The 12873-nt window shown below is 35.1% G+C and overlaps 4 protein-coding genes across 5 annotated transcripts; 2 read left to right on the top strand and 2 right to left on the bottom strand.

Moving 5' to 3' along the window:
• Nucleotides 1-264: 264 nt before the first annotated feature.
• On the bottom strand, nt 265-990 carry LOC114874493 (DNA-directed RNA polymerases I, II, and III subunit RPABC4). Its single transcript, XM_029183808.2, has 3 exons — nt 829-990; nt 587-679; nt 265-484 (listed from the first exon to the last, which is right to left on the bottom strand). Exons 1-3 carry the CDS (start codon nt 884-886, stop codon nt 462-464), a joined length of 174 nt encoding a protein of 57 aa, XP_029039641.1. The 5' UTR covers nt 887-990; the 3' UTR covers nt 265-461.
• A 295-nt stretch (nt 991-1285) lies between these two features.
• On the top strand, nt 1286-3048 carry LOC114874492. The gene is made up of 2 exons (XM_046286026.1): nt 1286-1368; nt 1859-3048. Exon 2 carries the CDS (start codon nt 1912-1914, stop codon nt 2959-2961), a length of 1050 nt encoding a protein of 349 aa, XP_046141982.1. The 5' UTR covers nt 1286-1368; nt 1859-1911; the 3' UTR covers nt 2962-3048.
• Nucleotides 3049-4417: 1369 nt separating this feature from the next.
• Nucleotides 4418-8174, bottom strand: LOC114874491 (DNA helicase MCM8-like). Its single transcript, XM_029183805.2, has 14 exons — nt 8008-8174; nt 7785-7931; nt 7424-7665; nt 7216-7348; nt 6904-7154; nt 6713-6817; nt 6504-6647; nt 6208-6427; nt 5970-6133; nt 5677-5889; nt 5475-5599; nt 5179-5401; nt 4959-5099; nt 4418-4878 (listed from the first exon to the last, which is right to left on the bottom strand). The coding sequence occupies exons 1-14, from the start codon at nt 8081-8083 to the stop codon at nt 4681-4683; spliced, it is 2382 nt and encodes a 793-aa protein (XP_029039638.2). The 5' UTR covers nt 8084-8174; the 3' UTR covers nt 4418-4680.
• A 2064-nt stretch (nt 8175-10238) lies between these two features.
• LOC114874494 (ribosomal oxygenase 1) lies at nt 10239-12837 on the top strand. Of its 2 annotated transcripts, XM_029183809.2 has the most exons (6): nt 10239-10409; nt 10544-11136; nt 11200-11477; nt 11561-12293; nt 12359-12545; nt 12606-12837. In XM_029183809.2, exons 2-6 carry the CDS (start codon nt 10544-10546, stop codon nt 12675-12677), a joined length of 1863 nt encoding a protein of 620 aa, XP_029039642.2. In that variant the 5' UTR covers nt 10239-10409; the 3' UTR covers nt 12678-12837. The 2 variants fall into 2 exon arrangements, with proteins under 2 accessions (XP_029039642.2, XP_029039643.2); XM_029183810.2 differs by lacking the exon at nt 10239-10409 and having other exon boundaries at nt 10430-11136.
• The last annotated feature ends 36 nt before the right edge of the window (nt 12838-12873 follow it).

Below are 12873 nucleotides of genomic sequence, written 5' to 3'. Positions count from 1 at the left end.
CTGTTGAACTATTAATAAAAATGTAATTTATTTATTGTAAATAAAAAACATATATTTCTAAACAGTTTTATATTACATAAACTACATTAATACACATTTAACAAAACTTTGGTACACAGATGTGAAAGAATTAATTAATTTAAAATGTATGAAGAGTTGCAAAATGTATTGGAATTAATACCATAGTTTTCTATGATAGTATTGCAAGCATAAAAGTACAACTTTATGAATTACATGGTATGGGAATAAATATTTAATTTGCAATAAATTTGTATTACTTTATTAAAAATTGTAATCCTTACAATAAATATTAACATACATCATTCATCCTCATAAGCTCTTTCAAAATTCACCCATTTATTATTTCTAAAGTGGGGAAAAATATACGAAGGTTTAAATATTGTACAATATCGCAACGTTCCCTTAATCTAGTGGTTCCATTAATGCTATATTAAATAAACTTATCTTGCATCAAATACAACAACTATATATTATTAAGGAAAATAAGTTAGTTACTATGCATTATATAAAATCACATATTATTTGCTTTGCAAAATGAACTGAAATTTTAATTACAAAAGGATACGTCTCTTTGTGCGTTTTTTGTACATAATTCTGTATCCACATTCTCTACATCGAATTGGGTCTCTAGGTCGTATTTCATTATCATGATGACACTCTATAAAACAACAGAAATATTAGAATACATGTGTATATAATAAAATTTTTTTATAATCGATCGATCATTATCAATGACAATCACAATATCCATAACCTATACATAAAATGTGAGAAATTACAAGCTATTATTTACATTATACACATTACCTCCACAAATATATACCATAGCCTGTTTTGGAGTTGAATCTGATTTATTGGATTCCATTTTAAATAATTTTTCAAATACAGTTACAAGATACTTTCAAACCCATGCAATGTTTATAACGCTGACAACGTGTAAAGTGATGTAAAGTTCGTTAATCATGTAAACACAACCCAGGGAGTACACATACAAAAAAGGTTGAATATGCTTTTGATCTCGAGGGGTCCTAGATACCCCACGCTCCCCCTGTGGCTGGGGGGTTTAGAATACAGCCACGGTATCCCCTGCCTGTCGTAGGAGGCGACTAAAAGGGGGCGCAAGCGAAAAGAGTGAAGGCTAAAAGTATCGCGAAACAAGTATGTAGAGCTAAAAGTATGGCAAAATGTGAAACGAATGTAATGTAAATTTGAAAATGGCGCCCAAAAGGATTGGCAGTGACATCAACCTTGTCGGCGCGCGTGGCCGACAATTTTCGGTGGGCAAAAAGGGACCGCCTGATCCTAGAGTACGCCACCTCTATGGAAAGGGGAAAACTGTAAAGTAAAGTAAGTACAAGGTCTGCACGCTTGGCGTCCCTTTAGGCAAAATGGCGGTCTAAGTCAGCGGCGAAGGTATCCCCATCACTGGGTATGATGCTTCGAGCCAGCAGGCATTATGTTCAACTCGCAGCAGATACTTTTGTATTCGAGAAAAAACAAAATTTTCGTAAACAGCTAGTTGCTAAAGCGAGTCGATTCAATAATTAACCACTAAAATGAATAATGAGTTCGACCATATATCACTTACATCGCCGCAACCCTTCTCTGCATTTCTCACATTCTTGCACCCCTTTAATCCCCCTATGCTTTATACCCCTTTATCCCCTGCAACACTGCAACCCTTATATCTCTGCATTTCTTACATCTCAGCAACCCAGACATCTCTGCATTGCATTTCAACTAAAGTGCAGATGTACACGTAGGTGTTAGAGAAATTGTTTATTTATCACAATAAACTTGGGCACAACAATAAATTTATAACATATAAATGTGGTAGAAAAATGGGTTGGAAAGAAATTGGGAACTAAAATTAAAAACAAATAGCAGCATATGGGGAAGGGACACAAGGTAGTGGGCGAGGACAATAAGCTGGTAGACAAGAGGGTGTACATGGTGAACATGGCGATACACATGGTGATAGACAAAGTGGAGGGCATGATGGTAGACACGGAGGTGGACAAAGTGGCGGGCAAGGTGGTGGACATGGTGGAGGACATGGTGGAGGGCATGGTGGAGGGCATCGCGGACGGAATCTTGGTGGGGGTGGTGGTGGGCATAATGGTAGAATTGGTGGGCAGGGTGGTGGAACAGGTGGAGGGCATAGTGGTGGGCATGGTGGTAGGCATCGTGGTGGACAGGGTGGTGGACAGGGTAGTGGGCAAGGTGGTGGACATATTTGTAGACATGGTGGACAGGGTGGAGGACAAGGTGGACATGGTGGTGGGCAAAGGGGTAGGCACCGTGGTGTGCACGGTGGTGGACACGGCGGTGGGCATGGTGGACAGCAAGGTGGTGGGCATGGTGGACAACAGGGTGGTGGGCATGGTGGACAACAGGGTGGTGGGCATGGTGGACAACAGGGCGGTGGGCATGGTGGACAACAGGGTGGTGGACATGATATTATGCACGGTGGTGGGCACGGTGGTGCACATGGTGGCGGACAAGGTGGTGGACAGCATGGTAAGCACGGTGAACAGCATGGTACGCACGGTGAGCATGGTGGGCACGGTGAGCATGGTGGGCATGGTGAGCATGGTGGGCATGGTGAGCATGGTGAGCATGGCAGGCATGGCAGGCATGGTGAGCATGGCGGGCATGGTGAACATGGCGGGCATGGAGAACATGGCGGACATGGAGAACATGGCGGACATGGAGAACATGGCGGGCATGGAGAACATGGCGGACATGGAGAACATGGCGGACATGGCGAACATGGCGGGCATGGTGGTGGACACGGTGGTGGGCAAGGAGAGCAAATATTATAAGTTGTACAAGGTGACATACAACAAGGTTCGCCACAAGGAGGGCTACAAACTACTCTTTGCTCATTCGGGCAGCACGGATTTTTATTCTTATTGCAAGTCATTGTGCAATATGTAGCTAAAGCATCTTTTCTAGCTTGATCGGCACAGAAGAATTTTCGTAAAGCAGATTCCACATCATCTAATTCCATTAATTTCATTAACGCATTGCGTCCTGGACAGCAAATAGGATATAACTTTGTCATACACGCTGGTCTACCCAAGCAGTGCCACATCATACATCTATCTTGTAAACCATTTCTCTTGATGCACTCGCATCTGTATATAATGCTTGTTCGAAAATCGAAGCTTTTACAGCGTTTAAGAGGATTCTGTAAATTTAAATATATAACTTAAGAAGTAGGTATATTTAGAGGAGTTTCAGACTTTCCTCACTCCATATTTTTGCTCCTCATTTGAGACGAATAAATTTAAAAATCAGTAGATACTCACACAACAGAGGTACTCATAGTTGCAAGGTGCAGGAGGCTCGTCCCATTCGCATGGTTTTCTATAATAAATGATTTTTAAATTTATAAATATATCTACGTTTATTAATGTAATCTAAATATACTTACTGCATTTCCATTGATGAAATTAAACATTTTAGTTCACCTAATAATGCTCGTCTTCTTTCACAATTTGGATTCTTTCCATCGCAGGGCATTTTTAATCCGGATTATATCGAAGCAATCAACAAAAAATTTTTATTTTACTTTAATTTATGTAGAAATCGTAGAATTTAGATTTTTTTATGCGTTCATGCTGCACTTTAATGTACTTTTTACTCGATTAATTTAGAATTTAAACGTAAGGTCAAAATGGTTTAATTCCAGGAAAAAATCATAATTACTCTGAACATATTTACAATATGTAACAAGTGAATAATAATTTTATCTAAATATCAGTTGTTTGGCATTATTTTATATGAAAATTAGTTGTCAAAATTTGAAGTTCTTCTAACAGAACATAAATTTAAAAGAGAAAAAAATAGAAAAATGTCTTGTGGAAATCCTTGCCCAAATCCTTGTTCTCCATGCTGCCCACCTGTTGTCCAGTATTGCTTACCAACATGTTCATCGTGTGTATCTTACTCATGTTATCCGCCACGTTGCATAGCATGCCCACCACCGTGTAGAATTACAATATGCACACCTCCAGTGCCGTGCGGACCCTGTCCACCAAAATGTATCCCATATTGCCCTCCGCCATGCGCAACGACATGTCTAACTAGGACTGCAATGTGTCCTGTAAAGTGGACGTTTTAAATGTACATTCCTTAAATTTTATCATTTTGTCCGCTCGGCACGTAAGAACAACTGCAATTGATAGAATATATTATGATGGTTTTATTAAACAGGAATCCGATTACTGTACCTGCTCCACCTCTTCCACAACCAAAATACTACGTACCTAAACGACCTTGCCAAAGACCTAATTGTCTTCATAAACCAGGACCAATATGCTGCTTTTATTTGCATTGGCGTTTGCCGTGTAAAGCAGACTGTTTTGAAGTGTAAAAGCAAACAACTAACAATTTTGGTGTACATTTATTTTATGCTACTGAAGAATACAAAACTGTACATCAACTATATTAAAATACTGTTGGATTGAACATACACATTTAAGGAATATTTCCGATTATTCGAACAACATAAATTATTTAGATTACATATGTAAGTACTTCGTTATGTACAATGTATGTACAGAGTCGTGCAACTTAGATTTCTCTTAAAGAGAAGTGTAAAGAAAGAAATGTCCGACCCATTTGTCTACATTTTATGTTAGAAAAGTAAGATTAGCAAGAAATAAACTTGAAAGTATTGCTATTAGTTTTCAATAAAATACCACTTTCGTTTAATTTTGAAATAAGCTCTGCAAAATTATCTACCAGAATTTTGTTATCCAACGCGATTTCTTGTAGCCTTTTTATAGAAAATATTGTATTGCTGTCACGAAGAGTTTCTTCCCTTAATATTTTTATAATTTTTCTGACCTTTAAAAAAAACATTTTCGTTATGATGTTAACTAATCGTTAGTTTTTATTATTGTAAATTTATATAAAATTTGGTTTACCTGTTTCTTATCTGTTACTTTTTTATTACCCAAAGATTGCCAATCAATGATTTCATTATCAAATGTATAGCGTAGAATTTCTATTACATCCATAGCATCTGTTTCTATAGCTTCGGTGCGTAATTCCAATTTTGCTCTAGCCTGTAATTTTAAATTGATTTTTCTCAAAAAACAGAATGTGCATATTTGAAATTTATGTAAATGTTTAATAAATTTAAACCTCGGTTAATCTTATCATAGCTTCTAGTTGTCTATTATACACTGGTAAGCCACAATATTTATTGTTTTTCTTTCGAAGTTCTAAATAATAATTTTGCAATACTGCTGCTGCCTCTTTAGTTAATTTTGGTTTAACGTATTGTCGAGCATACGCAATATATTTTCGAAGAATTACATGTGGAATAGTACTCGTGTTTTCGTTTAAAAAGAATACAAGTCTGTCTCTAAAAGAGTATGCTTCAATAAAAATGATGTATTATAAAGAATGATTATTTGTATAAAATTACTTTTAATTACCTCAATGAAACATTCATTGTATCTGACATATTGGTATTTTGAAATGTACTATCTTGCGTGCCTTTAATTGTATTTAAGTCATTGTGGACTGACATCACATGCTTACACAAGAAATTATCTATATCCTAGATTGCAAATAAAATACGTAATGTTTCTGGATAATTATTACTAACGTTTCAAATTAATATTAATAAATACGCACTCTATTTGGTTGATCTAATAACAAAAATATTAAATCAAAACGTGACAACAGAGGTGGGCTCATTTTTAAATTTTGTAATAATGTTTTATTTCTATGAAATCGACCACTAATTGGATTTGCGGCAGCAAGAACTGAAGTTCTACTAGGGAGAGAACAAATTACCCCTGATTTAGCAACACTTACACTCTGCTGTTCCATTGATTCTAATAAAGCCTATAATCGAAAAATTTTGTTTTTACGAAAACTGTACTAATCATAAGTATTTAATTTAATATTTAAGGTAATAATTATACCGCATGTTGTTTGGATATTTTATCAAATTCATCAACACAGCAGCAACCCCTATCTGCTAAAACTAATGCACCTGGCTCTAATGAAAAGTTATTACTTTTATTTTCTTTTATAAGTGTTATTGTCAGGCCAGAAGATGTACTAGAGTTTCCACATACATATACACCTTTAAAAATTATTTTTGTAAATTATACAAAAATATGATCCAACAGGAATAGGATTAAGATAACTGAAATATACCTTTTGCAGCAACTCTTGAACATGCTTGTAACATTTGCGATTTTCCAAGACCAGGATCACCCACCATTAATACATGTATGTTTTCTCTTAACTCTAAATGTTCTGCATTTCCACTAAACAAACTTAATATTAATCCAGCTTTGACCATTTCATGACCATATATGTTTGGAGAAAGTGAATGTACCAAGAGTGAAAAAATATTCGGTGTATTATATACTTCCTATCGTAAATAATAAAAAGCATAAATATTAAATCATATCAAAAGCCCATTAAAGTGTAATAAATGTTCTGTATACCTTTATTGCTAAATAATCCTTTACCGACATTTCGTCGCTCATAATATTTTTATTTTGAAACTTTTGTTTATTATTCATTATGGTAATAGCTTCCATGTATAAAGTAAATTGACTTTTATTTTGTGTTTTAGCTGTATTGTTTCCCTAAACATGTAACATTAAATACGAAATTAATTATAAAATGTACGCGCATTTAATGTATACTTTACCTTTATAATTCCAGTTAAAGTGATATCATCCCCGGGCATACAAGTACTCACTAAATCATCTCTTAATTCAATATCGAATATCCGTGGCATGCTACCCTTACTGTTCTAAGTATGGAAGAAAGGAGAAGATTATATTAATTTCTACTCAAATACAATGATAGTAAAAATGTTTCACTTATATTAATAATGACCTGTTCGTCGCTCGAAAGTTCTTGTATCTTAATAATTTGAAAGGAAACAGTTCTTATTAATGGAGAATCTAATATTACACGAAATTTGGACACACCACATATACTACATTTCTTTGGGACTGTATAAATTCCCAGTGGCTGTTTAACCATTTTTTGCAAGTTACATTTGCGACACATAAATACAATCCATTCTGGGAGATGTTTCACATGACCTACTCTTATTACACAGCCCCTAACAGATATCAACTTTCCTGTTAAAAAAGATTTAGCTTTTAAAATGTTTTCTTTGCAGAATACCATATAAATACATACCATATAAACTTGCTTTCAAGTCTTGCAAGGATATAACTGGTTTATAATTTAATATATTTAATCTAACAGTAGACAATGTATTTATAATGTTTAAAAAACTTAAACTTTGCGTAGGTATTGTATTTAATACTTTCTGAAAATAAAATTAAATGACATATTTATTCAATGGATATATCCGTACCTTAAAATTATTAGTTATAAAAATTACCTGATGCATAGCAAGCTTAAAACAATTTAATGTATGTACAGGATTTTCATATATGTTTCTTTTAAAATCAGGCCACTCAGTTAAAAAATCTTGATCATTGTATAATTCACATATATCAATAACAAAAACTATCCCATTTTCTAAATTTTCTAATGAAAGCATAGTTGATAATCGTTGATGTCTATTTATAAAGTGTTCTACTGTCTGAACTTTTTTAACAGTATCAGAATTCTCTTCATATTCTGAAAGATAAATTATTTAATAGATATAATAAAAATATAATGTCCAAAGAAGTTACAGAAACATTTATAAATTAAAAATCATTCTCTATTGCAATTTTATCACATAAAGATGTTCCTACCTTCATCATAAAAAAATAACTTCCATCCATAGTAAGAAATATCAAAATTGATATAAGTGTCATATGTATTTAATAAATTGTTTGTCTCAATAGGGTCTAAAAATCGACATAGCTTTTGATTACTTTGTCTGTTTCCATCATCAGATTCTGCAAGTATTATAAATATATGTATATATATAGAAATATTCTTATAAATTAAAATCATATCATAGAAAAATCTTACTACGAGATTTGTTGGATATTTTTTTACTTGGGTACCACTTATTTCTATAAAAATCTTTTCGGCTTTTATCACCCATGTTTATAAATATTTATTATTATTCATTGCGTTTAAATGTTACATTAGCGCTATATAAGAAAGTGTGTTGAACAGTGACTACAGAGGCAAAAGACTGGACATGTCTTCACTTTCAAGGGGTTATAATTTAGGGGGTGCTAGACACCCCTAGACACTTCCTTTGATTCTTGTTATTTTACTCATTATTTTATCCCCCCTTATGGTCTCAAGTCCACCCCTTTCAATTATTAATTATTTTATTCTCCTTTATGGGTCAAACCCACGCTTCCTAATTATATATTATTTATTTCTCTTTATGGGCCTCGCAGGGCCCACCCTTCCCAGTTATTGTTTATCTTATTCCTACTCTTTATGGACCAAGACTTCCCTTTACAGCTATTTATTTTTTTTATTCTTTTCATGGATCTCGCAGGGACTACCTCCCAGAACTTCTTATATCACTGCATTCCTTACATCTCGGCATCCCTTACATCTCGGCATCCCTTACATCTCGGCATCCCTTACATCTCGGCAACCCTTATATCTCGGCATCCCTTATATTCCTATGTCTTTTATATCGCTGCATTAATTATACCCCCGCATCCCTTACAACAATGCAACCCTTACATCCCTGCATTCCTTAGATCCATGAGTTCTTTACATCCTTGCTTTCTTTACATTCCTCGAACCCTTGTATCTCCACAACCCTTATAAAAAATATATTATAATTATAATAAAACATTATGGTTCCAGTAAAGGTAAGTAAAGGTAAGTAAAGTCTCGTGAAAAATAATTTTTAATTGAAATTTTTGTGCAAAATTTAGTTCCCCTTTTCGCCGCCAGATGGCGCTGATCCGAGATCGAAATTTTAGTTCACATATTTCCCGCTAGAGGGCCAAAATTCCGACATGATATAGTTCCTTTTTTCGCCACCAGATGGCGCTGACTCGAGATCGAAATTTTAGTTCACATATTTCCCGCTAGAGGGCCAAAATTCCGACATGATATAGTTCCTTTTTTCGCCACCAGATGGCGCTGACTCGAGGTCGAAATTTTAGTTCACATTTTTCCCGCTAGAGGGCCAAAATTCTGACATGATATAGTTCCTTTTTTGGCCACCAGATGGCGCTGATTCGAGGTCGAAAATTTAGTTCGCATTTTTCCCGCTAGAGGGCCAAAATTTTAGGTTGATTTAGTTCCTTTTTTGGCCACCAGATGGCGCTGATTCGAGGTCGAAAATTTAGTTCGCATTTTTGCCTCTAGAGGGCCAAAATTTTAGGTTGATTTAGTTCCTTTTCCTACCGCCAGAGGGCCCTATGATGGGACGTAAGGGATGCAAGGACATGAAGCAAGCAGGAATGTAAAGGATGCAGTGATGTAAGGAATGTAGAGATGTAAGGGATGCAGGGATGTAAGGAATGCAGGGAAGTAAGGAATGCAGAGGTGTAAGGAATGTAGAGATGTAAGGGATGCAGGAATGTAAGGAATTTTTTTTGTAAAGGATTTTTTTTTTTTTTTTTAACGTGGGGAAATCTTGCATAAGACCCCCCACCGACCCCTGGGGGAGGGCGGCGGGGGAGTGTCAGATTCCTACTGACTAAAACCCCACGGCGACCAACACTGGCGCTAAAGGAGGACTCTGGGACCTTATGTACATTGTATATTACTCCAGAGCCCTCCACGCCTGCCATATTGGTACCCATCTGGGGTGCCTAGCATATGGCCGACACCGGGGGTCGCACCCTGTGCCGGCCTTTACTTACTTGAGCCGCATGTAAAGGCGTCTGGAGCCCCCACTCCCGACGCCAAGGGCCCGCTTTTGGTGGTGAAGCCATCATATCTAGTGTTGAGAGAAGGGCCCTACCTCTACCTCTACACCCTACCTCTTTGACGTCCGAAGACAGACTGACGCGCTTTAGCGCGAAGCGGCTAACTTATAGCAGTGACTACACATTCAACAAATATGGCAGCCCTAAGTTCGAGACCATTCGTGACATTAAATGATGGGGTTTAATCGTTTGGTATCAAAGCAATCTGCTATTACCATCAACGTGTGTTTAGAGTCTAAATTTTAAATTGTTCCATTGAGAAGTGTTTTACGTTTTTTATAGTAAGATAAGAGTCAATCGAAGTTTTGGGGGCACTTCAGACCCCTCGAATACAAAGGCATGTCCAATCTTATTGAATGTATAGTCACAGTCCTGTGTTTATTATTTTCAATATGACGTGCAATTGAATACACGTGTTGTGAATGAGAAATTCGAAGATTTATAACAGTGAAGTGTTAAATACATACCTTGTTTAATTGAAATATATTATAAACTGTGTACCACTGCATATATTTCACGGTAATCATAAAGAAATATTTCATTAAGATATAATATTGAAATATAACCTCAAAATTTGCCGATTTTGTTATATGTATATTTAAAATTGATGACTTATTATTTATGAACATTATCTTGCAACCCTCTTTATACAGATGCTTAAACAACGTGAGCCAATATCAGCATTCGCAATGTATGCTATGAAACGTAAGAATGTAGAACTATCTTCAAAATCAAAGAAATTAAAAAAAAGGCATGCTTCTCCTGGGAAAAAAAGCATTTCAAAGAATAATATTAAACGTGAAGTACAGGAGAAGACAAAGCAAACAGCTGCACAAAGAACTGTTCAACGCGCAAATAAAGTTCCTACAAATAAGATTCAAATCACAAAGAAAAAGAATGTTGTATCTAAAAAACCTAATCGCTCTGTCACTTCTAAGAAAAATAAAGTAGTTCATAAAGTAATACATAATAAGAAAAATAACAATGTACCAGTAGCCACTAGTCTAAAAGAAAAGGAATCAAAGAAGAAAGGAAAAGGTTCCCTTTTAACCATGAATACAGGTGTTGCAAAAATGAAACAAATTACACACAAGCAAAATAAAAGCAGAAAATTGAAAAAGGATGATGAACAAAAAGCTTACACTAAAAATGAAGTATCTGAAGAAGATCATCAGAATCCATTGATAACCAGCCACGTTATATTTGGATGGTTAATACACCCAATGAAAGTAGAGGATTTCTTTGAGTAAGTTCTAAACATACCTCTAACTTTTTTATTTTAATAAATAATCTATAATTCTAATTTCAGAAACAATTGGGAAAAAACACCAGTTCACATTAAGCGGAAATTTCCAAATTACTACAAATCACTCATGTCCACTCCAATGTTAGATAAAATATTAAGAGAATCTTATATAATGTTCACCAAAAATATTGACATCACCTCGTACGAAAACGGTGTTAGAGAAACACATAATCCTGTTGGTCGTGCGGTACCTAGTGTTGTTTGGGATTATTATATGAATGGATGCTCTGTTAGAATGTTGAATCCACAAACGTACATACCAGACTTATATAAATTAAATGGTAATCACCGTTTTAAAAATAAGTATGTAATTGTCGTAGACTGTAGTATATAATAGCGTGACTGTAATATTTTGTATTTTTAGCTGTCCTTCAAGAATTTTTTGGTTGTTTCGTCGGTGCAAATTCTTACTTAACACCGCCTAATAGCCAAGGATTTGCACCCCATTACGACGACATCGAAGCTTTTATATTACAAGTTGAAGGAAAGAAAAGATGGCGACTGTACAAACCGCGAAACGAAAGCGAATATTTAGCGAGGTATTCCTCAGAGAACTTCTCGCAAACTGAAATTGGTGAACCGATATTGGATACAATTGTAAACGAAGGAGATTTGTTATACTTTCCTCGAGGGACCATTCATCAAGGTGAAACCTTGGACGACACGCACAGTCTCCATATCACGTTGAGTGTGTATCAAAAAAATAGTTGGGGCGATTATTTAGAGAAACTGCTTCCTGAAGCGTTAAACACCGCCATAAGAACCGACAGTGAATTTCGAAAAGGATTGCCTCTTGATTATTTAAGACACACTGGCTACGTGCATTCTGGAAATCAGAGCAATAGCAAAGAAGAATTCAAAGCGAAAATAAAAAATTTATTTAACAAGTTGATAGATCATATGGACATGGACAAAGCTGCAGATATGATGGCTAAGGGTCATGTATACGATTTTCTACCACCAGCTCTGTTTGAAATTGAACGAGAATGTTCGGTTGTTGAAGATGGTGAGCAGATGACTGCAAATGGAGCAGTCAAAAATAGAGTAGAGATAGAACCCGATACTAGGATACGATTAATGAGATCTCATTGTATAAGGTATGATTTAACGAAGACTGAAATTAATACTGAACTGAAAAATATATATTATATATTGTTTTTAGATTGATTAAAGAAGATGAAACATTTAGAATATACTATTCCACCGAAAATTCAAAAGAGTATCATGAGTACGAACCACAATTTTTAGAAGTTAGCAAAGAATTCGTACCTGCTGTACAAGAAATAATATTGCAATATCCTGAGTTTATACGAGTCGAAGATTTGCCAGTTGAGGGTGAACATAATAAGGTAAGTTGAGAAATATAGTCAAGTCATTTATAAGAATATATGATTATTTTTTTTTGACAGGTACAAATAGCCAAAGACCTCTGGGAGAAATGTCTTGTCGTAACAGAGAATCCATTATGCGTTTTGGAGTGAATACATGATTTTACCTAATTTGTAAAAGAATTCAGTGACAAAATAAATACAGTAATTTGAAGATTTTTTTAAATGTTTAGTATTTTAATTTTGATATTTGTATACAAGGAATACCGACTGATATGCCGTTTAAATAAATATTTGTAACATGGTATTAGTATCTTAATTTTGTGATTAAAATTTCCAGATATTATAA

The sequence above is a fragment of the Osmia bicornis genome, chromosome 6 (genome assembly GCF_907164935.1).
Source record: "Osmia bicornis bicornis chromosome 6, iOsmBic2.1, whole genome shotgun sequence".
Taxonomy (NCBI): domain Eukaryota; kingdom Metazoa; phylum Arthropoda; class Insecta; order Hymenoptera; family Megachilidae; genus Osmia; species Osmia bicornis.
This window is presented reverse-complemented; position numbering and strand designations above follow the sequence as displayed.